The 25,093-nt window shown below is 39.1% G+C and overlaps 1 protein-coding gene across 1 annotated transcript; it reads right to left on the bottom strand.

The window, feature by feature from the left end:
• Positions 1-83: 83 nt before the first annotated feature.
• On the bottom strand, positions 84-24,890 carry KLHL7 (kelch like family member 7). The gene is made up of 11 exons (XM_082499143.1): positions 24,585-24,890; positions 20,563-20,665; positions 19,533-19,626; positions 18,181-18,305; positions 16,164-16,339; positions 13,242-13,416; positions 11,652-11,794; positions 6,620-6,860; positions 3,505-3,706; positions 3,049-3,146; positions 84-1,908 (listed from the first exon to the last, which is right to left on the bottom strand). The coding sequence occupies exons 1-11, from the start codon at positions 24,702-24,704 to the stop codon at positions 1,625-1,627; spliced, it is 1,761 nt and encodes a 586-aa protein (XP_082355269.1). The 5' UTR covers positions 24,705-24,890; the 3' UTR covers positions 84-1,624.
• Between the last annotated feature and the right edge of the window lie 203 nt (positions 24,891-25,093).

Raw genomic sequence — 25,093 nt, 5'->3', positions numbered from 1 at the left:
AATTTACTATCATGTTGGCTGGAAACATTTACAGAACTATATGCTTATAAACCAGAGATTAATAACCATGTGCAACTTTAGAAGACTTCTATAAAGTATCTTTAATGACTTGGTTCATGCCATTTTAAAAACAGTCATTTTCAAGAAGAAAATCAATACATTTGTTGTATTGACTTTGCTTTCCCATTCCTATTCCCATCTTTGCTAATGGTTTGGCATCCACAGTATGTACAGTCTGATGCCTGGGAAGATATATTGAAAATTAGTCCCAAGTTTCCAACTTGCTAATTATAGTGCACAATTATTGTGGACTTCCCCCACCATTCCCCTACCTCAGCATAGTTAATAAAAATAAAGTCTTTCTGTGAAAGGTCCTCAAAATGCCAAAGATGTCATTAGCAAAGTATTTCTCTAATCTATATATATATGGCCCATCTAACTTTAAAAATTGATACGCAGTCATGCAAATGATGGAAGAAAGTCACTGGAAGAGGGCAGCTATCATAATCTAGAGAGCTGTATAGCTTGTCCCCATTGACCATTATACTGCTGTCCTTGGTCTTTCCTGAGGAAAAATCTTCATTGCATCCTAGTAAGAAATCTGCAGGTAGGTATAAATGAGAAAAATTTTTGCACGTTTCTCATGACCCAAGCTACAAATTTACTCACCTTTATTAAATGAAGAATCTCTGCAACTGAGCTCAGTAAAGTGTCATTGAACCAGTGTCCTGGTTTCAGCTGGGATAGAATTAATTTTCTTGCTAGTAGCTGCTCTGGTTTTGGATTTAGTTTGAGAATAATACATATTGGTTTAGTTGTGGCTAAGTAATGCTTACATTAAGTCAAAGACTTTGTCAGCTTCCCATAGAAGCTGAGAAGGAGCATAGACAGGACAAGCTGGCCAAAGGAATACTCCAGACATCATGCTCAGTATATAAATAGGGGTTGGCAGGGGGCTGGGGGGCCAGAAATCTGCAATTGCTGCTCAGGACAGGCTGGGCAATTGATCATTGGGTGGTCAGCAACTGTATTGCATCACTTATTTTGTATATTCTTTTACCACTATTATTGTTTACTCTCCTGTTACTGTTCTATTAAACCGTCTTTATCTCAGCCCATGAGGTGTTTTTTTTTTTGTTGTTGTTGTTTTTTTTTTTTTTTTTTTTTGTTTTTTTCCCCCTTCTTCTCCCTCTTCTCCAACCCTACTCGAGGGGGTGAGAGGGAGGGGAGCGAGCGAACAGCGGCACGGTCCAAGTTGCTGGCTGGGGTTAAACCACGGTAACCAGAAATCTTATCTTCATCAAATGCTTTGAGTTCTTTTAAATGATTGGATTGGGTCTATTTTTGACAAGGCCACGCACAGAGTCCTTTTAAAGGAAGATGCCATATGATCTCAGCTAGGTAAGTGGATTCTCAAAACACATCCCCATCTCTTAAAACAGACAAGAAAATGGGCATGACAAAATCCATGTTATACAATATGCTGTATATACAAATTGAAAGACCGCATCTCAGGTTTTCCTATTACTCATTTTAACAAGATTCAGTAAAACGTGGAAGCAAAGCACCAATAGCCATCTTTCCCCAAGTCCTTGAAGAATGTCTCAGCATCTCCTACAGGTCTTCAGGTCTCTAAAGTTTCTTCATTTGCCCCACAAGTGTCTACAACACAGATTAAACAACTTGTCACTGGGAAAGCACGGACTTTGGAGTTGGCTATCCACTTGTCTGTTTCAGTATTATATTCAAGAATGTGCCCTAATCGACCAACACCCTGAAAACCAGCCAGGACATAGACTATAGATCCCACAGCAGCACACTTCACTGTTACACCTTTCCATGGCATTGGAGACACCATCTTCCATTCATTCATCTTGATATCGTAATATTCTACATTATCAAGGCCACCTACAAAGCAATGAAATAGATAACTGCTTATTACATTATACCGTATGGACTGAACTAGCATGTAATGAAGTTTCATTAAACTTAGTCTTTATTTTCAAAGTTTAGATTAAAACATAAATCCTAGAGTAAAAAACCACTTGAAAAAAGGCCTCAGATTTCTGAGCTAGCAGTTTACCCTTTTATAAATACAGAAACAGAGAAAAGTAAAGGAGACAAAGTGAGATTTAACAAATTTCACATTATACACTTTCTAGAGATTCTAACGTTACTTCATGAACATAAGAACAATGTTATTGGTTCAATAGTACACACTTCTAAAATGAGCATTCAGTGAACACACTAGTATTTTGCAAAATGGCAGCTCTGGCTATAACTGATTGATAAAAATGTTTGTGCAAAAATGCACCTACTGATGTTTTTACATTAGAAATCAAACATGCTGGAAAAAAATTAGTAGCTAATTAAAATACAAGCTATATTCTAAGATAGCATTAATCTGAAATCAAATATTCCAGTTACCATAAATAGTGATTAATAAACCTCATAGCTGAGAATTTTCCATTTTGAAAAGCACTTCAGAAACCTTGTGTAATTAAAATTCAATTCTCCTGGGAAATAAATTACTATTATTCTAGTTTTAAAGACAAGGAGATAGTCAGATCATAAATTACCTGCCCATGACAGTTGAGTCGTATTTCAAAACTAGGGCAGTCAAAAAAAGTTCTCACTTTTCCACCTCTTAAACATAGCTGACTAGCTTTAAGTCTTTAGATTGAAGTTCCTAAAATAGTGGCTACACCTTTATCTGTCTCAAAATACATAAAGAATAACTAATAATAATAATAAAAAAAAGGATTATCTTTTCTCAGATGACTGGTTTTGCCTTATTAACTACTGCAGAACTGGGCTACAGTATGGGTGCATATCTGGATTTGACAGTACTGTCATTAATAAAAGAGTTTGAAAAATAAGATACAGTGAAGTAGGGAGTTGAAAGAAGGAAGGCAACAACGATGTGACAACAACAACAGGACAAGTTTTATGGTAAGCTGAACAGAACCGAATGAGTTCTTTGCAAAAGAAAAAAGGCCCCCATGAAAGCTCGTGTGACCAGCTAGAGAATTAACAGAATTAAAGTACCTAAGCCATTTTGTCCACCCACAGCAAATATTTTGTCCTTTACAAACACCAGCCCATGATTCTTCCTGGCTTCAATCATTGGACACAGCTCTGTCCACCTGGGGAAAAAGAAAACCAAACAAAACAGGAAAACTCACCATTTAGTTCCTAGAAAATAAGTATGTAAATAAATCCTAGCATTAGGAAAATGAACTGCCACAGAATGGTAGGGGTTGGAAGGACCTTTGGAGATCATCTTGTCCAACCCCCCTGCCAAAGCAGGTCCACAAATATGGAAATATGGAAGAAAGCTGCTTCAGGAAAACTGCCTTTTAAATAAAACTACAAGTTTATTACTGCTTAACTCAGGAAAATTCCTTGCCACATGCTTCTTCCTATTCATCTACACTTTAGCTATTTACAGAGCGAGCAAAGCCACAAATGACCAAAAATAATCAGAATTGATACAACACTTACGTTTCAGTGGCTGGATCATAAACTTCACAGGAATTTAGGACTCTCCCAGAAACATTGTTTCCCAAGCTTCCTCCGCATACATAAATGAGACCATTCGCCTCTACCATTCCATGGCTGCATCGCTGAGTCAGCATGCTGGGCTTTGTGTGCCAGCTTTCTGTTCTCGTGTCATAGCATTCAAATAAATATAGTGCAGAATTTCCTTAAAAAAAAAATAGAAACCCACCAAAAAGTGGCATTAATTTTTATGGTTGTCTTTCGAGAGAAGAGTCTAACAGTAATTATCAAATTGATGCTTTATTTGTTAGCTGAAAAGGGAAAGCTGCTTTCCCACCTCCAAAAGAAGTAACCAACTTGAAACTTGGGGCTATTCAGAAAGTACTTGTAACTCTTTTGACTCTTTTGTTCCAAAATATGCAAGTAAATTTATAAAATTGTTATTTGTGATTAAAAACAAAAACAAGTAATGAGGGTATTTATTTTTTTTTTTTAGGGCAGGAATAAACACTGATCAGACATGTATATATATAAATTACAAATCATTCTCATTGGCTCATGCTACTCTCACTAGTTGGAAATATATTGAACTTTCAGATGTGAAGACGAAACCAGCTTTGTAAACTTAGTACAGATTCACAAGTCTTTTTTCTCTAAGCAATGTGACTTGCCCAGTTCCCAGAATACTTGTTGCCTTTGGAGTTAGATAGCTTGATTACTTCATAACACACTCCTGAATTATTAGCAACCCCAAGACAGCCACCCCTCGCCATTTTACTTTCTTCCTGGGGACTGGCAGATACTTATTTTCTGGAAGTGCAAAGTCTGTGTACTCCTCCCTCAAGAGCCTGAAATCAAAAGCGATTTTTCTAAAGAAGATAGGCGGGAGCTTAAAGACTTATGCTTACATGACTAGCTGAACCACAGCGAAAGCAGAGAAGGCTGGATACAACTTTCTCAGAAAAGAACCAGGATCCTTTTCCCCTTTGTTTTAACAGATAAATTCACGTAAAACAGTCAAAGGTGCCTTTTCTTGTACCTCTTTTTCCTTGACTTTCTACTTCTAAAAATTAAGTGTGCCTCGCTAGCAGCGCTCACTACCAGCTGGGGATTTGAACCCTTGAAACAGTACTATGTTTCCAGACCCAAAATACAGGAGCAGACTTCTATAAACTGTGCATTTGTTTACTCCTACCATGTAATTCTCAACATCACGAACTGTATAGAGTGGGACATATTTCTTCCTTGATGTAAATACACATCCTTATTGCTTTGAAGTTGTATGAATTATCATCCATGGGAAAGAACTGTCTTTAATGCCTTTTCTTTTTTAAAAAGGTAAAAGCTTCCATCCTCAATATGTTGTCAGTATAGATAAATATTTTTCCTGCACCTAAATATCGTGCAAGAATTTACTATCTTTAGTTTCCAAACTCTGCTAGCTATTGCAGATAAAACAGTAGTCCCATCAATTCAAAAGGGGGAAATGAGCCCTGTTTTCTATAATGGACTGGCATAGTAATTTGTTTTCCAAACTCCTCCATCAATGCAAAAAGCATGCAATTTTTAGATTTCTTTACAGCTAAACACATGGCAGTATTTTCTCCAATTAATGGTTTCACATAATTGCCTGCTCCAAATTAGAAAATACTAGATTCAGGATAGACAGACTTTTCCAAACAGTGTTCACTGGATTCCAAAGAAAAAAGTACAGGCAAAAGAAAAGCTGTTGTTAATTTTTAGCTTTTGCTATTCTGTCTTGAGTAATATTTATGGAAAGCAAAGTGAAACTGTGCAGTAACATGAGGGTAGATTTAAAAGAAAACTAAATTAAAATTTCCATTACACTTCAACTAGCTAATTACAATGTATTAGTTTGTACAATCAAAATTTGTATCATACTCTCATGTACTGACACGTGGGAAACTTGGAAGACTTACGAGATTTTGTAGGGTTCCAAGTTTCCCAGTAGAGCCTTAGTTAAGCCTGTTTCAAGTAATAGGAAAGGTGCTATTTCACATTTACTACACTAGGTGGCGGCTAGGAACTGTCTAATCTGCTGCTACATTAGACCTCTTAAAATATTTGAGAGGTCAAATAACATTACCTAAACGTCACAACTTCTCATTAAGTGACTTATCAATGTTAAGCACTGATTACGACCTGTTTTTCTCTGCTTGCCCTCTGCAGCAAGGCAGAAATCAAAAGGATCTACTAGAAAGTTTCTCCCTGGCTGTACAGTTTGGTGGGTTTCTTTTGCGTTTTTTCCCCTCATTCCAGAACACAGCTTTTTTTAAAGTTCTATATTTTATGGATATAGCATACCTACATTCCCACTTTTGGTTTGCTGATGACATATCGGATTTAGAAAAATTAAATTTTAAAATGTTGCTATAACACATAGCATGAGTCACCCACTAGGTTTCTTGGGCAGAAGAAAAAAAAACCCCAACGGTCTTTTTTTTTTTTTTTTTTTTTTAACTATGATGAGTAACAGCGTCTAAAGAAAGTAGTATTTCTCTATCTACTGAAGCAAATCAACAGAATAACAAACAGAAGATAACTTCTGTCATGTGACAGAAAAATTGGACAAATTCCTTTAAAAGGCCATGTATGATATCACCACCAAAAGCAGTAGTTTCAAAAGCTTTTTTTCACCCCTTCTTTTCCTTAAAAACCTCATTAGGCCAAACATATGTTGTATACAAGGAATGCCATTGTCAAAATGCAGCTACTCTGGCCGTACATCACAGAAAATTTTAAACCACAGTGAGTTCTGTGGATTTACAGAAGTAAGCCAAGAGCAGAGTGGGACTCCCAAAACATACTTGCTTGTTCCCTAGTTAACTCTTAAGAGTTGCAGTGTACTTTATGCTCTAATTAATGTAAAAATTAATCATTTCAATCAGTGAAAACATTTTAAAAACACAACAGAAATAGATCGTTGGATTGTGGGGAGAGTAAAATTCTAAATATGGAAAAATAAACTCATTAGACTAACATGGCAACGTGCAGTTTCTTTTCAACAGTCATGCAAAAAAAAAAAACAGAAAAAATTCCAGGTATCTTTGTTTGAGCTTTTTTTTTTGGTTTGTTTTAAAGATTTTTAGTGTCTTACCCACTTCTGAACCACCAGATGTATAAATTTTGCCCTCAGCAGCACAGGCTGCAAGGCTATCTCGAGGTGTTGGAGGTCCTAGCTTGGAATACCAGCTATCCTTCACCACATTGTAGCAGTCCATTCGCTTTATAGGGAAGAGCTGGGAACCACCCAAAATATAAACTACGTTGTCCCAGAAGACACAAGCTGCATCCCTGCGCTTTTCAAAGGGACATCGGATGTCTGTCCAGCTGTAATCCTGCATTACAAAGAACAAGTAATGTCTAATAGATTATAACACTTACCTGCACAGCGAGTGTTTTTCAAACAGAGCTTTTCATAGAGATTTAGATAGGGTCAGTTTTAAAGTTCCTTTTCAAAACAAACATGAATACTCTTTATTGAAGAATACTCCTCAGGCGTACTCTTGAAAAATTCTCTTAGACACAGACATAGTTAGCTGCAATGAACCATGACATTATGAATTTCTATTTTCTCATCCCTTCTGTGCACCCAGTATAGCTTCCTTGAAAAACAGATATTTTTTTCCCCCAACAGAATTGACCTCCTGCTGCTATCATGTGAGAGACAATGCATGTGATCAATAAAGTAGGATTGCACTTTTTTTTATAGGAATGGAAAAAGACGTCTTACATATAGTAACAGATTCTTTCTAAAAAAAAAAAAAAAAAAGTAATACAGAATGTACCAAACAAAGGCGATGGAAAAAGGAGAAGATAATATCCAAATTGACAAGCAACTCAGTTAAAAAGCTCTGATACATACTTTATTACCATGACAACTAGAAGCTTATTTACAGAATTTACAAAACACAAATGATCTATTGCTATCCACAGTTGATAGCATGAGAAATAGGGTAATGCTCCATCACAAATACTGGTAGTCATGTTGCCTAGAAACTGATTTTGCGTGGAATGGCAAAATCAGCGTGTATCAGATATGGGCAGTAATGATACCCAAAGCCTTAAGAACACCAAACTCAGCAACTGATGGCAGACCAGGATAGCATACAGCACAAGAAAACACTTCTTGAGTAATAGCATCTCAGTTACTCCATGAGCATAGCTTGTATCCTATACTCAACAGGAAAGTATGGGACCTTAACTGTTATCTGTGCCACCTCAGGATGGTCTAGCTCAACCTGCTGAATGACCTTCATTGTAATGGTTCACACAAGACGTTACATTACATTTTCTTAGCAAGGACATACTTCAAACACCTTGGTCAATGAGGAAGAACAGCGACTCCTACATGGGGGTTCAAAGAAAGAGAGGCAGAGCATGTTATAGTCCAAAACATCTTACAATCTTTTCTTGTAGCATCCCCCATATCAAGAAGAGCTGGCAGGTGCATGTGGCCCTTTATGGTGAGAAACAGGTCCTCGGGCATCCTAGAAAGGAAAGCCATACTACAGCATGGCAAAATAAATAGCTGCATAAATCTTAAGAAAACGTCTTAGTGCATTGTGCAAGATCAACATATTTTCTAGCTCAAACTTCTGGCACTTTTACAAAAAAGCCTGTTGTTTTCCTTTACTGTTACAAAGGGCTGTGATCTGACCCACTTTTATGGCTTCAGTTCATAGCTACCATTTCATCAACACCTTTATCAAACGAAAAGTCATAACCTGAGCATACTCAGCAGTATCCTCCTCTTTCAGCAGGAGGCAATTTAGATCATTCTCTTGTAATGCTCTTCAGTGTGTCTGTACCACATAAAACTGATTTCAATTTATTCATTTTACACATTTAAGACTTATGTGGAAGGGTTGCTTTATGCCACAGTCAAGATCCACACAGCCCTGGGCAGTGGCAAGCCTGATTTCTGGGGGCTGAGTAGGGAAAGAAAGATCAAGACAGATATATGGTGACACTTTACCTGCTGACCTTTTTCAACAACTTGTGATGCAGGGCACCAGAGGCAGAAACTATACCTTTGTATTTAATGGTTCTGAAAGGCTTTTTTCCTCTTTCGTGAATATATTCAATCACTTATTAAAACTATATGAACTCCTAGCAGCCACAAGACCCCATGACAAGAATGGCACGTGTGATTATGGGCCATGTGAAGAAGTAACTCCTTTTGTTTAAGACTTTTCCCCTGTTTTCCGTTGATACCTCCTCTTCAAAGTTTGTCAGGGAAAACTGCAGACATGCCCAATACGGACAACTTCCCCACTAATAGCTTACTGACTACAGCTCAGTCTCCCCATAGCAGGTATGCTGGTTCCCTCAATCATCAAGAAATAAGAGTTGCCAGGCGTCTGTTACTTTTTACTTGTCGTTGCTGGATTTTGCACTGTTAAAAAGTTAAAACTTCCAGCCATTTCTGGTCACTAGAGACGGCAATTTCAAAAGAATAAGCATATTGCTGCCTCAAAATCCCCTAAAGTCCTATATACATTTCTATAAGAATTCATAAAACAAGAAGTATTTTATTTCCAACTTGGGAAAAGAAAAAAAGCAGCAGCTTTCTAAAAAATATAATGTAGAAAATTCAACAAGAAAAATGCTTCCCACCAACATTAATAGGACATCTAGGATTTCTAGTATTCTGAAAACTAACATCTCTACTCAAAATAGTGCCAGATTGCTCCACAAGTTTTATGCCTGTCTGCATCTGTCCTGTTGCATCATTTTCCTTTCTTGATGAAGTACATGCATCAATAGAAATATCAGTTACAGTGCAAAGACAACAAATATAGACAAAGTAATACTGCTAACAGTGTCAACAAACAACACACAGTATCCAATCCATTCTTATTTAAAGAGCCCTTTTTGACAACAAGGAAATGAAGATCAACATTAGAGAGTAATTTTTCATGCAAAGCAATCAGTGAAAATTAAAGTTTCTTGTACTAGTTTTATAGTGTTAGAATTATTGAAATTTCTATCACTTACAACTGAGAAAGTATTTTCAAGAAAAACATAACCTTTGTTTTGAACTGTTTCTTTAGCTGACATATAAGAATTTAATTAAATTATTGAATGTAGTTAAAATCACAAATGAAGGACTAGGTCACTACTCAGTCAGTTCACAAACAAGATTTCAATTCTTTCCCAAGGTCCTAACCTTGCAAAAGTACATACACAACCTTAATTCTCTGTTCTGTGACACTCCATAATCTTTTGATGAGACTAAGAGTTAAATGTGACATAGTCTTTGCAGCATCAGAACCTTACATCCCACATTTATTTTGCATGCACATGATGCTAATTCAATGGGGGTTCTGTATCTTTGGTTTGTTGCATTTAAGAAGCTACTGTCACAGTTAAAGACCAAACTCAGATACTCAAGCAAAACATCCAGAAAAGGACCTTTAAATAGCTTAGAGTTGGAAATGAAGTAAGTAAAAGCTGTTCAACAAGACACGACAGGCTAGCTGAGAATATCCAAGAAAGCATATAAGCACTAGGAAAACATTCAAGGAAGACATGCTTGTTAGAATCAAGATCTCCAATTACCCACTTTTTTCTTTTCCTTTCCTGTGCCCCCCCTCCCCTTAGTCCACATGCAAGGCCATAAAGCTTGATCAAGAGGCTGTTCTGCAAAATTTCTTCCAAACTCAATTCTTTTTTGGTGTTAAGCCTGGACAAACAGTCTATGAAAAAAATAAGCTAATAAAAGAAAGGTCAGAGCATACTGGGTGAATGACAACTTGTTAAAACGCCAAAACCAAGTAACTGCTTGAAAAGGATGAATGCCTTGATCAAAGGCTTCCCCGGCTCAGACCTTGGAAAGGAAAGAGTTATCTGCTCTGTTCCCCCTCACCTCCTCACCCCCAGTTGGAATGCCGCTTATCTTACTTGAGTATGTATGTAATGGAAAAAGGTGGGTCATTATTTAGGAATTTAATTCCCATTAAAAATACATATTAAATGTCTCTCAAACTAAGTCAGAAAAGCTGGTAGGGTTTGGTTTAGTTTTTTTTTTTTTCCCCCCAGACTTGAGTGATGCTCAAAGAAGGTGGCTTCAGTTTTATCTTACGTAAGGGACCGTGACTGATGAGTTCAAAACACATCCCCAGGGCTCATTCATTCTGAATTAGATTTGACAGGGCTCACATTGTGTGTTATCTGTGCAAACTTTATAGTCAAAAGTGTTTGAAATTATAACAAGCATTTAATATGCTGAGTTAGAATACCCAGAATTTCTGCAACAAAATATTACATGTACGTGACCTCATAACTTAGAGCGCCCTGATGCTTACATAATAACTTTTTTCTGTATTACTGTGTGTGCTTGCCAGGTAAAACAGAGTATGGATAATCCTTCTGCATGCAGCTGATGTTTCTAGACCATCTAGTCTGCATAGCTGAAATACACACCATTCCTGTGGCTTGATTTTATTAAGGAAACATGGAAACAAATTTCAGGCAAAGCTCGCTTGTTCTAAATTGGCCATCTCTAATTTTTTTGTTGTAGGAACTCACTCTTCTATTTGCATAGTACTTGGCTCCCAATTGTCCTTATATACTCTTAAGAACAAACAAAATTGTGAACCATTGGGATTTAGCAGTGGTCACATATTTATAATAAATGCGCTGAAAAACTACCTTGCAGTCTAAAACTGGGTTCTACACTACCATACAAGCCAATAATTTTACTTGTGCTAAAAAAAAAAAAATTGCTTTGAGTTATTCTCTGAACACATACGTCATGCACATGCATACAAACTTTCATATATTCCTAATTGCTTGATGTTTCAGTGACTTTTTATTTATTTCCAGCTGTCGGATGCACATACTAATCAATTTTCAACTCAGATGGATTTATCAGAACTCCGTATCTAATACTGCCAATAAACAAACACATAACAATTCTATTCAAAATTAAATACTACATCTAGATACACAGATTTGAAAATACCTAATTAACCATGCTCTTCCAACTGTATACCCAAGAAGCAGAGAATACATCCTTCCTAATACCTTTTTGTAGATCATTATGTCTTAGTTAATATCATCAGCAAATAAAACACGCAAGATTACAAACAGTGTATCTTAATGCATTCTGAGGTAACGATTACCTTTGGATTAAAATATCTGCAGGACTGGGGCTGTGAGCCTCCAAACAAAGCAATGCGATAATCATGTTTTTTTCTTCTTGGTCGTGTACCTTCCACTAACTCTTCTCTGTCTTCTGGAGAGAGTAGATGGTATCGCATCCCACCTGGAAGGAAGACAACAACTCTTGCAGAACCAGCATAGCTCATACATGGAAAGGGATGTTTCAGAGGCAGTGATGGGGGAGAGAGGGAAGGGGAAAAAAGGGGGAAACCAAGTTTCTACATTACATCTATACAGCTTTGATTTAAAAGCAAAGAATGTACAGCAGTGCAGGAGGATGGGAGCATACATCCAGATTTACACTCCAAACTGCCTGCTCCGTGTGAAAACAGGACATGGATATGGACTCATGTTGTATAGCAATTTATTGGTCAGCTCATTTAGCCATTATTAACAAGCACCTAAATTTGTTGCACTGAAACAGGCAGAAGGAAACAAACCCAAAGAAAAGGAATGGCAGAACTGGGAGCCTAAAGAGGACAATACTAACATTGAAAGAAGGGACTTGAATGCAATGAGGAATCAACCCTGCCTGCCTCCTCACCCCCCAATTTCTAATTAATAAGGAAGGCATCTCTAGTACCTCATGAAAACACCCTCACTTTTGTTATTAGCTTGACAATGCAAAATATTAGTTACAATTGGTATAAGAAAATAAGCATTCTCCTAAGAAACATTTGAAAGAATGCAAAAATATTAGTGACATTACAAGCCACTACAGTCAGCCAAGCAAAAATCCTTATTTCTTAAATAATGCACCCGACTCCATGTCACACAAGAAGTATGACTGAGATGTCGATGGTCAGCAAACACTTACCAACATATAGGTTAATTTGACCCTTGCTCATTGACTGAAGGAAAACAGTTGCATATCATTTTTTAGATCAGCACTAAAATGAAGCCAACTAGTTAACCGCTACTGAAATGAAAAGATTTCCTTCCAGAATATTTATCAACATCTAGGCCTTTCTTTCTCACAAGGTAAAATTTCAGAAATGGTGTCTAAAACCAAAAGTGAAGCTTGTTCCCCATCTCATCTGCACCTTGAGAATGCAACTGTCTGTAGGCTGAACGGTCAGCATATCTTAGAGGTGAAAAGAGCACAACAAATGCTGAACATAAAAAGGTTCCCTAAGCAAATTAGAAATATTCAAAATTTTTAGGCAAAACATTTCTTTTATTAATTCACATATGAACATGAACAATATTGAAGTTACTAGCCTGTCCCAAAGGCACACTGACACTTCCAATTACCCTAATGATTCATTGACAAAATCTCCATTCTGTTACCCATCATGGAGTTCATGTCATTTGCTAGGAGAAAAGAAATGAAAGTCACACTCTGTTACATAAGATGGGTTTTATTTACGTGATAATCTGCTAATCCAACTTCAACTAAACACGGCATCCTAGATGGAATACAGTCACAGGAATTAAATGTGAAAATGTTGTCAGAGCATTTTAAAGCAAACAATTTTCAAAAATTCCACAGTGTGGTTTTTTTTTTAATTATACAGAACATTAAAGATTTTAGCTAGAGGTCAACTTACTGATCACCATTTTAAGGCATTCTGGGTTATCCTGAATAAGTGGTTCAGCCTGAACTGTTTTACTCAAGAAGTTCTTTGATATAAGAGGAAATCGGACTTTAGCAAGAATGTCAACCATGTACGGCTGGCGATTTGGCTCATCATACTTCAGCCATCTGACTGCTGCATCATAAACCTTAAACAAGAGAGAAGGAGAGAAAAGGATAAGGCACATCACCACACAGTAAGACAAATAATGAAACCTCAATGCTCCAAATTGATTCTTCTGCCTGTTGGAGGTTAACTTATACTAACATTTTAGTATGTGGGGATCCATCACCATTTTCCCCCCCAAAACCCCAACCCCCCCAAAACCACCCCACAACAAAACAACCAAACAAACACCAAAAAGACAGTGCTCAGACTGTAAAACAAATGCACAACCACAGAATAAAACCCTCCTACAAACTTTAAAAAAAACCCACAACACTACTGCTATTTAGCCTTTTTTTTTTTTTTTAACTTTCTTTTTCTCCAAATGGGAAGCATGAATCTGCAATTCACGTTAATGTGGATAACCCCTGTACCAGGTTAAGACTAGTATGTTTCTAGTTCCATGTCACAAACACAGGTAATACTTCACTGGAAATGTTGAAATAGCTTCTGCTTGATACAGTCTCCTGAGCTGACAAACTGCTTCTGTTACCAAATCATAGGGTTGGGGATCCAAATACATTGCTATTGTCATGTCTTAGGGGACCATTTAAATTAAAGTTTTTTAGCTGCATACTGCTGTAAATTTACCATTCAGAGAGCCTCCTCTCTATCTCCTCTTTACAGGAAAAGATAATAGGTTTTCTTAGGGGGCAGGGAAGACAGAACAAGGAGGGTAACCAAGAAATCTGCTCTATTTATGGTTGTCCTCTGGGTCAGGAAGGAAACAAATGAAAATCCAATATTAACTAAGTACTAAGATACTTCAATACTGCTCTCAGACATAGCAAACTTATCTACTGTGCTGCTACTTCAGAGTCAGCACTAACGTCCTTACATGTGATAGCATAGTCAATACCTACTCCTGTAGCTGAAACTGGTGAGCGCAGTGATCAGCGGTGAGTGACTGAGATATAATGTGGAAGGATATATAATAGCAGAATTAGAGTTATTCAGAAAGACTGCTAAACCATGTCAGCTATAACCCTGCAAAATGACTAGGGAGCAAGGGAGAGTAAAGCAAGAAAAAAAAAATAAAAATTTAAGGGTCAATTCCATCAGCTATGGAAATTCAACAGAATGACTGGGACAGGAACATTTGTAGCCCTTCATCAACAGAAATGTTACTTGCATACAGAAAAAAAACAGGAAGTCTAGTAATTAAAGCTACCTTCCTTTTTTTGCTAAATGTATATATGCTTTACCCCAAAACAAAAGTTAAAAGTATAACGTCAACTTTCTAGCAGTACTCCTAAGAAATAAGATTCCTTTAGCATCACTGGCAAACTTCTGCAGTTTCATACTGCACACTGCCACGTTCCTAAAGGAATTTTAATGATGCCATGCTACCTACACAAGATTTCTGACATTGCTGCCAAGTTAAAGCATGCCATCCCTACCTTACCAACAGAACTTCAAGAATTTAAATTCCAAAGTGTCATTTTGGCTGCAAGGTAAATGCCACTTCCGGCTTTGAGAAGTTACCCTGTGACTTGAACTTTTCCCAGCACATGGAAAGAATGCTGAACTGTGACATATTTACAAACTCATATTTATACTTAGAACTAGCCAATTATCCTATTCTAGTCACCTGACATTATCTCCCACTCTTAGTAATTCTTATTTTCATTGAAGGTTTTTACTGCAAGAGATACACTGAAGAAAATGCACTAATTCTATGACAGCTAAACTTCAGAATCAGGAAAACATCCATTTCTATCTAAGTGTATACACATACCATCTTGACTATGAGATCCCTCTGTTGCACTTCAAAGGTATGAGTCAACTCATGATGACATACCCAAACAAATTACCTAGTTCAAGCACCAGAACAGCATAGCTAGGAAGGCAAGATTTCAGTGTGCTTTCAATAAATTTGACTGAGAAGCTACAAGAAGTACCCAGCAGCTACAACCATTCTGCAATCACCTCTTTGGGCTGCAGTGCAGACACATCTATACTTTTCCTATTTTTCTGCAGCAAGAAGAACAAGCTGGCGAACAAGCATTCAGGGCTATGCTATAAGCTGAATCAAGCTTTCCAAAGGGGACAGCTGTGAATGTAATTTGTACCACAGGTTACAACTTTTAATTGAGTGAAACTCCAGGCTCCTTTCAGCCACCTAAACATTTTTGTGTCCACTCCCTAAATAAGGGCCTTCCATCAATCCATCACTGTCAATGCCTCTAGCTTTCAGTGTTTTGTTCGTCTTGCTTCCAAGTCCCTCAGTTCCAAGCTTAACTCGTGTAATATGTTTTCATCAGAAGCAACACTCTCAAATGAGAGGAGACCATAACTCAGGTAGAGACATGCAGCCATTAAGGTGCAGTTTGCTTCACACTTTAAAGTAGTTCACTTTCACCAACAGCACATGAACCCCAATGTAGGAACAACTGCTATAATACATCAAGCTTAATTCGGCTCAGGTACTATGGAATCAGAAGCCTTATAGCTATCTCAATGAAGGAAACTGTCTTGCTTATTCCATTTATGACTTCTTCCTTTCTAGTTTGCTGTAACAACACATATAATAACTACACTTGAAATGCAGATATTTATTAATATTTGGTTTTGACCAAGCTAGGATGCACTTTTCATTCTCCAATTTAGCAGGCACTATGTGCATCAGTCCACGGGAACATCAGGAGTGAGATACTTTAAACCAGTTCTCGATTAAAAAAAACATAGTGAAGTTCAATGCTCTTAGCTGGTATGAAACAGGGATCCTACCTGGTCTTCTGCTCTCACTGTCAACGTATCTTGGTTCAAGAGATGTGTCACACGCTTAACATCAAGCTGAAGAAACTCATCTGTCTTGTAAACTTCAGTGAAATGCTGATGGATAAAGTCATCTGCAGTGGCTTTCAGTTCTGGACAGTCTAGGCATTCTGCTAAAACACTTATACCTATGAAGGAAAAGTTAAGAAAAAAACCCTTCCAAACTTGAACTGCAATTACCTTCAATATATTAAAACAGAATAAAATTACTGTAATTTCAGCGCTACTTGCAACCCCAATTTAGTATTTACTACCATGCTCCCCCCCCCCCCCCCAAAACACATGCTGTCATAGCTCACCTGCAACTCAAGACAAACTAAGACAAGCACAAGCTGCTGATCCCTATCCCCACTGAACTAATTGGACAGTCAGACCTGCAAGCACTTGCTGTATTAACTGTATCTTCAGCACTATCTCCTCAGTGTTTCTTTCCCCATTAAGAAGCAGGTAACAGTACCTTAACCAGGTCTGAGCCATATCACAATAAGAAAGTCTAACCAGAACAGCTTGAGAAACTGGATCTAGATTTTATAACCTCCCCGACTTGCTTATGCAGCAGCAGTTGCCAACCAAGCCAAATTTCCTCAAGAGTCACAGTGAACTGGGACTTTTACATACAAGTAGCAGAATCTGCTGCAGACCAACACAAAAAAGTCCAGTTGATGCTGCTGCAAGGGGAGGTTGGCATAAAGGTATAAATAGACTGCTCCTGAGAAGCGCTGTTTCCAACCTTCCCATTAGAAACCAGGTAAGCATACAGCTTTTCAGCAGCAACTGTTGCTCATCATGCTAAGTCTTCCTCCTCATTCTGTGGAGGTAATGGCAAGTGGGACAGAAGCAATTCACCAACCAATGGGCTGCAACTAGCCTAAGCTGCTCTAAGTAGTAAAATGCAAACTAGAAAGATAAAATCCAACCTCCTGACAAAGTTTCAAGAGATTCAAAACAAGCCACGGTTTCTTTCAAATACACTCTTTAAATAAATAAACAAACAAACAAACTGTGGACTTGCCTATAAGTCTGCACAGAACACACTTCAACTTGTAAGCAATGCCTTGAGGAAAAATTGATTTGATCTTTATCTCTCTTTTTGCTATAAATTAGCAATAAAGTATGCAAGTGTTAGAGACCATAATTAATTCTCTAGTTAACAAAAAACACAGAGGACTGAACATGCCTCAAAGCAAGCATAAGTGGCATCTTCCTTAGAAAATAATGTCTTTCTTCAGGCAGTTGTTTCAGAGCCACAGCTGTACTGCACCAAAGTGTCAGTTGAATTGTTATAATTCAGATACTCTGCAAAACATGTCTATTGATATTATAAACATCTATAATATGATTGAGATGTTTCTAGGAGAACTACATGACAAATGTCAGTAAGAAACCCTATAAATGAGTTTATCTTTAATATCTGATTAAATAAAGTGCACCAAACCTTAAGCATGAAAAGGCATTTAGTTCTACTTGTTGTTTACCTTTTCTGTAACACTGAGCTTGCATTGGGGCTACAGAACATACTAAATATCAAACCTGCCCAAACGACATTCATGGATTTCAGTCAAAATGAAGAGCAACTAAAACCAAAAGTAAGTTAAATTTATCCCGTTCATACTTTTAGAAGATACGCTAATTTTGTAGAAATTACAACTCTGTCAAATTCGTCTCCAAGTACTGTAACAACTGAAAGCTCCACCTTACTAAACAGCTGAGGTTCTCTAAAAACAAGAAGCTCCAGGGTGCTGCCAAGCTGGGATGAAACCCAGCACAGTCAGTGGAACCTGATACTGGCAAGACAGCTACCAGATTGTTTTGTCTATGGGAAGGGACAACACTTCAGATTCAGAGCAAAATTATTTTCACATGCCTGGATTTAGCCAAGTACTACTGTCTTTTAGACAATACTATCTATTTTTTCAGGAACAGCAAAGTTAAAAAATAAAGAGTAAGTTTAAGTCTGCATTTCTCTTACCAAGACAATTGGAAGCATCAACTTGCTCTTTTAAAAAGTCCACACACATTTTTTTCACAGGTTCAATTTGATATTGGTTTGCTGCATCTAGTAAAGACTGGACATTATTGCTGTTAACTGAGATTCTGCAAAACAAAAGGCGTTAAATTAGGATCACTAAAAGTACCTACTTTGATGTAGTAAAAAAACCCAAGCAACTTACACCAATCCACATCAATGGGAAAATTATTTCCCTGTTATTTGCCCAAGAATCTTTCACATACAGTCTGAAGACACAACCTCCCTTTGTGGTCTTTCCAAATTGCTTTCATTTGCTCTACTTCACTGAGGAAGGGCAAAGAGTAAACAGTCCTGGATTCTGAAGAATAAAACTTTAACACAGGCCCTCTGCAGTATCACACTTGGTCTGACTTGTGTGATTAGTCACCTCCACAAAACAGACAATTAACACAACTTTTGTTTTGACAGTCTCCTACTCCCAAACAGGCATCAGCAAAATCTGTCTAAACTCATTGTCAAGACTGCTCTGGCTGATTTGCTCAGAGTGCACAAGCAGAACAACCGTTTTGGCAGTGCTTCAAGAGAAGGTACAAAGCCCACTGACAAGGGCTTGGGCACCAGGGGAGGCAGCCATATGGCTCGGGTGCTGACACTGACCCTCCCTCACCACTGATGGAGTATACAAGATTCCTCTCAAAGAAAGGAGAAAGCCTTTCTAAGGAGAGTTAATCCCATTAGTACAAAGATGAAAGGCCTACGATCCATTGGTCATGATAACTGATTAACTGATTAAGAAGCACTGTTTACAATCCTAGTCATCTGCACAAGCTCTGTCTAAAAAAAAAAAAAAAAAAAAAAAAAAAAAAAAAAAAAAAACCAACCAAAAGAAACAGAACGCATGAACAACCTGAGATAGAAGGGAAATGCTGTGCTGTTCACAGAACAGTTACCACCATGCCCGTCCTGAAATGAAGGTATAACTCCTGGAAGTGGTTCTGTGCAATAGCTACCATGGCCATAAAGAGAAACCCTACCGGTATCTATAAGAGCCTGAATTTCAGAACAATGGGAAATATCATTTGACTCCAACACTGAAGTAAAGAGCTTGAAGTGCTTTGAATTGCTTTCTGGACACAACTAAATGCTCTCTTTAGTCTGTCAGGCTTCCTACTGATTAAATAAAAAGGAAAAGGGAAGAAGGATAGGAGGTCTAGTCACATCAGGCTTTAAACAAAGTAAAGAATTGCAATGGTAACAAAACCTATGAATCATAAAAGCATTATTTTAAGATTTTATTATTTACAATTGGAAGACTTCCTAGAAAAAGTGTCAGCTTTAAATAACAAAACTACCTTGCCGTATAAGCAAACTCCACGAGCTGTTCAATAATGTCAGGTTCTGCATCTTTTAGCTCCACTTCAAAGGACTTTGATTCAAGCATATTTGCTGCAAATAGATTAAGAGACACACTACATCAATAAGCCACTCTAGTTATTGTACGTTTTGCAAAGAGTAGAAAATAAAGTGATTATACAAAGTGGGAACCTGCTAAAAACTGCACACGGTTGATTGCTGTTTTCCCAGGATTACTCATGCAAGTCAGGAAAGAAAGGAGGCAGTGGGACAAACAAGTTAACAGGTGTGTGCACATGCTTGTATTATGTAAATTATGATAAACTGCATTAAATAGACAAGGTCATAGACTGCAGTGCAGACTGCTAAGCTAGCATTACCAAAATCAGGAAGCATACGCTGCACTATCAAAAGCTATTTCCACATTCAAGCTGATAACAATAGAGACAGCTCTGAGCTCCCCACATCCAGACAGCACTGTAAGTTTGCCCACAGACGGTTACAAGCTGACCATTGCAAGGCACCGTTATTTCACTTCTATTTGACTTTAATGTACGTTTTATAGCATGGTAATTTTACAATTCATGAGCAGGGCATACAAATGTAAGATAGACACTATCTAATTAAATTTGTAAAGACAGCATAAATGCAAGAATGTTTACGCTTCTGAAAGCTTGTTTTATATGTGGAAGTGCCTAATGATGGGAAGCAATGCAGCAGACAAATTCTGTCATGGGAGTAAAAACGCCCAATTTTCAGGTTAAGGGACGGAGACTAACTCTAATACAGTGTATGGCCCCCAACTAATAAGAGCTTACACAGGAAGTAACACTGGATCAAAAGAGTGTTAAAGGGAAAACGAGGGGAAGGGTGAACTGAGATGAATGGAAGAAGGACACAAAATGAGGAAATCTTCACATACTTATCCCTGAAACTAATCACTTTCATAAAATAAACAGCTTGTCAGCCACAAGTCTAACAGGATATCATCACAAAAGCTTATAATCAATCAATTTTGAAAAGACTTACTAGTAAACATCAAGTTAAAAAAATGACTGGCTGAAGCAAGCACAACACGGTGAGCTGGGATCTTTCTTTCTTGAACCATAAGAATGACATCACATAGAGTTTTCTAAATTAGAGGAAAGACAGACAAACAAAAAACGGCAGAGATTAGAATTTTTTGAAAAATTTTTCAACACTATTTCTTTAAAAACAGCTTATAGAATTTCATTGCTTTTCTTAATCTGCACAACTTAAGAGTATTATGTAATTAAAAGATTTTCTGAAAGTTCAGTTCAGTAATGTGGAGAACTAGCAAAGTTCAGTTGAACCTTGAATTTGTACCTTAAGGATGGTCATGAATAACACATGAACTCTGATTAAAGTTTTTCCTGTGGCATTTACATCAGCCTCCAATAACATTGGCTCTGCAGCATCTAGCACAAGCTGCATTTACATTATACCCTTTCCATCCACCAGCAGCTCTTCTCCACTCAGCTGCTGACTTTCAAAGGGACTCTTAGGAACCTTGTATCTGAAGACTACCATCATATTGCCCAACTGGAGTGAAAGTGATGAACAAGTTCAAAGCATTCAATGGAACATTTTTAAGAAAACATACCCCAAAAATATCACTTGTATGGAAGGGTGTGACTGGTCACACCTGACCGGCAACTAACTGACTTCCAGACAAAAGAAAAAAAGATATTTTTATTTCTTATTTGTTTGCTATTTGTATATAAGCAGTTAGTTTCTCCCCTACATGTGAACTGTCATGCATTAGAAGGAGAAAGGAAAGTGACAGTACTTGTAAAAGTTGTCAGGAGACACAAGAGGAGTGTAAGGGATTGGGGTGAAAATACATAATTTGAATAGATTCTCAAATGGTATCCTTTCTAAGGATGTATTGACTGAGAGAAACGTACACCATACTACAGTTAATTATAACATCCTCTTTATTAAAAAAGAAAAACTGAGCAGCAGTGCTTCCTAGAAATAAGAATGCATTTTTGGCTACTACCTTAAGTTCACAGAATGACTTTCAGAATACCTACCTATACCCGTCCCAATACTAACCCCAGAAAAAGAGCATCTGTACTGTGGAAAATATATATTCGCTTAGAACAGCGCAAGAATGTTTTCCACATACAGACAATATTATCTAGGGCACACCTAACAAGGCTGATAATCCATATATGCAGCCCCTTCCAATAAACCTGGTTTTTAGTTTCTTGAAGGAAAGGACACTCAGAAGCACATGTTAGACAAAATGTAATTTTTTTAAAAAAATTGTTTTAATTAGAAATTAGATGGGGGGTGACATACAGCTTCCTTTGTACATCTGTAGCTTTAAACCATTTAGGATTGAAACAACAAAAAAAAGAGACCATTTGAGAAAGTTTCAGAGGAAATCCTTTAAAGCTGAAATTCCTAGCATATCTGGTTCAAAACAAGTGTCAGAAACTAGCAGTACAAGATACCATAAAGTCCTGTGGCCAAGCTTTGCTAAGACTTGCAACTGCTGCTTGAACTCCATGCTGCATTTCTGAGATACATTCAGTGCCTCAGCTCAGCATTTGAAGCATCTCGGATATTCTAAACCCTCTCTGGGTGTGGGAAGAAACACTCGTCAACCAAAGCCGACCACCATTTTAATTTCTTTCCCTAGGATGTTTCTGGGTGTGATTGTTCCATTTCTACTAACGCTTTTCTGCGGATTTCTGTGCTTCTTTCCAAAGGACTCATGGGTGTCACTGAGTTGCCTCAATGAGGCAACAGATGACTGGTGTTACATCAACCAAAGGACACACCCAAGCATGAGCTTGCATTAGGGTGCTTCATCTTTCAAATAACAGGTTCAGCAAGACCTTGCAACTCTGTCCCAGCTTAATTTTCAATTACCTCACTCCTGGCTGACCTCCACTCAGTGGCAAAGTTGCACCAAAGGACTTACATGCAGGCTGTCACATATCTCTGTAAAATCCACAAAGACATGGGCCATCTCATGTTGGAGATGAGCAAGAAGCCCTCCATGCACTAAACATACCTGCCCCCATCATCTTACCAGTACCAAGTGCAGGTACGTCTATAGTTCTAACTCCAAACTCCCATACTGATGGAGGCTGCCTCTAGATCCCAGCTCACACAAAAAGCAGCCTCTTTAAAATTAGCTGTGCTTTCCCATAGGCCTATTTTCCTACAGTGTTAAACTCATGCAGATAAATAGCTAGGGCTCCACATGCATGTGGCTGTTTCCATCATAGGAAATTTTTATCTCGCATCTTATTTAGATTTTATAACCACAGCATAGTTCTTGACTTATCAAAACACAAGATGAAAGAGCTGCCTATAAATCCTTTTAAACTTTAGCACAACTAATCAGCTGAACTAGTATACTTTCCTCTGGCTCCTGGTGACTTCCTAATTTTATCCTATATAATCACACCTCCTCCTCCTGCCCCCCTCCCTCCAGGAATAGTTAACCTCCTCTTACAAACAACTCCTAGGAGAAGCATGAGTGTCATGAACTACACAAGAATTTCTGGAGCAGTGAGCACTGGGTAGGATATGCAAAGCTACCATCTGAGGTCAGATTAGAAGTTTCCAGGAAACTCTGATAGCTGGCAAAATTCAGTCACACCTCTCTGAGCGTAACAGATTTTGAAATTTGAATTGGAAATACACAGAGATTTCACAGCACTTAATCCTGATCCTCTCTCACCCTGTTTAGAGTAACTCTTAACTAGGTGAGAGCTGGCACTTTACTATACTGAAAGATGAGGTACTTGAACAGAACAACAACGTGGTGCCACATACTGGAGAAGTGACACAGTGAAATACTGCCATTTCCCTGTGCTAGGGGCTGTACATACTTTTAAGGGAGGGCAATATTTCCTCTGTCTACTTACAAAGCATGACAGCATCTGGCACCCCCTTGTCAACAATGACAGAGGTATGAGCTAAGCAGTGATGAACTCAGCTACACCTTGCAATATGTTTACTCAAGTAGAACAGAAACAAAGCCTACATTGAAGAAGTAGATCATAGGCTTTAAGTCTTAACTCCAGTACCTGAAATCATTGAAACCAATTTGGTTTTTCATACCTAGGAGCTTAGTTGAGTAAAATGGTTTATGCAGACAACACACTGACTGTGCGTTAGTGAGAGAAGAACAGGGCTGAAGTGCTCGAAAAGAGCAGAATCAGCACTCTGGTATCACTTGCTAGGCCAGGACCCAGACCCAGACGAACAGAGCTAAAAGCTGGACCGAGCCTTTGGCAAGACTAAGACTGGGAGACAAGCAACTAAACCCTAGAAGACACAACACATGACGCTGCCCCCAAGTGTTCTTGAACAGGTAGCTTCGGAGGCAGCTTTAATTCTGGCTCCGCATCACCATTTTTAAATGAACTGTAGTACCACCATCAAGCCAGCTCCAAGGAAGAGGAAGGTTTCCTTATATGCAAGGACTTATACAGATTATATTTCTGCTCTTGTACCAGCAGTTTAAGCTTTTTAAGAAAAAAAATTAAAAATCAGCATTTCTTTCCTTTTGGACAGCTCAACTGAAATACACTTGTGTAATTTTTGGTTACCGCTCTTGCTCTGTTGCTAAACAGAAGAGTCATCTTTAACTAATCGTTAGACTATCGGCCCGGGAATCTGATGAGCCCCAAAGGTCCGAATTTGTGAAGAAGATGCCACCGGCCGGCCCCCAGTACCACCACCGGTTTCCCGGCGAGAGGCCCAGACGCGTTCCGCACAACGCACAAGAACCGCGGCCACTGAAACCAAACCACGGCTCCCGCCACCCCCTCCCGCCGCTTCCCGGCGCGAGTGCTGCTCACGGCGCCCGACGGGCCGCGCCCTGGGACGACGAGCTCCCGGTGAAAATTTAGCACCCCATCTTCCTATTGCCCTCGGGTTACTGTTGGAAAAGGGCCGCGCGAACACCCCAACCGGAGGAGGGCGGCCATCGGTGGCCGCTGGGCTAATGCCCGACCACGGGGCCGCACGTTACTCGGTAAGGGAGCAGATCCGCCCCATACCTGCTTGCGCATGGTGTTCATCACCCCCATGAAGCTCGCCAGCAGCTTCGCCTCCTCGCGGGCGGCGAGCTTCTTCTCCGTCTTCTTCTTGCTGCTCTTCTCCGACCCGGGGGCGGCCATGCTCCCCCACCCTCACCGCCGCGGACACCGGCGGGCCCGCCACCCTCCCCCCCCAGAGGTACACACGCCGCCGGGGCGACGCCCGCCAGCTGCCGGGCGGCGACCACCGGCTCCCGACGCTCGGCACCGGGGAGCGGGCTGACGGGCGGGCTTGACAGGGCCCGCCCCAGCCGCACCGCCGACACCGCACCGACGCTCGCCGCGGCGGAAGCGGCCTCCCGGAGCGGGGGGCGGGGCCAGGCGCGCTGACGCCATGGGTCGGCGCGTGGCTCCCCCCCTTCCACTACGCGGGATAAACAAAGAGCGGAGGGGCGCGCATGCGCACGGCATGGGGAGGCTGGCGGCGCGGTGCGCGGGGCCCGGCTGGTCCAGCGCGGTTTTGGGGTGAT

Source organism: Vanellus vanellus (assembly GCF_965231255.1).
Source record: "Vanellus vanellus genome assembly, chromosome: 2".
Taxonomy (NCBI): domain Eukaryota; kingdom Metazoa; phylum Chordata; class Aves; order Charadriiformes; family Charadriidae; genus Vanellus; species Vanellus vanellus.
Note: the sequence above shows the minus strand (reverse complement) of the source record. Positions and strands in the feature narration are given on the sequence as shown.

Bases quoted from the DNA above. Each gene is read 5' to 3' on its own strand.
- KLHL7 (XM_082499143.1), bottom strand. From the start codon at position 24,704: ATGGCCGCCCCCGGGTCGGAGAAGAGCAGCAAGAAGAAGACGGAGAAG. The intron at 18,306-19,532 runs GTAGTTTTGTTA...TTTGTTTTGCAG, and splicing joins GAGTTTGCTTATACGGCAAG to AATCTCAGTTAACAGCAATA. The intron at 3,147-3,504 runs GTAAGTGTTGTA...CTTTTTCCCCAG, and splicing joins TATGATCCAGCCACTGAAAC to GTGGACAGAGCTGTGTCCAA.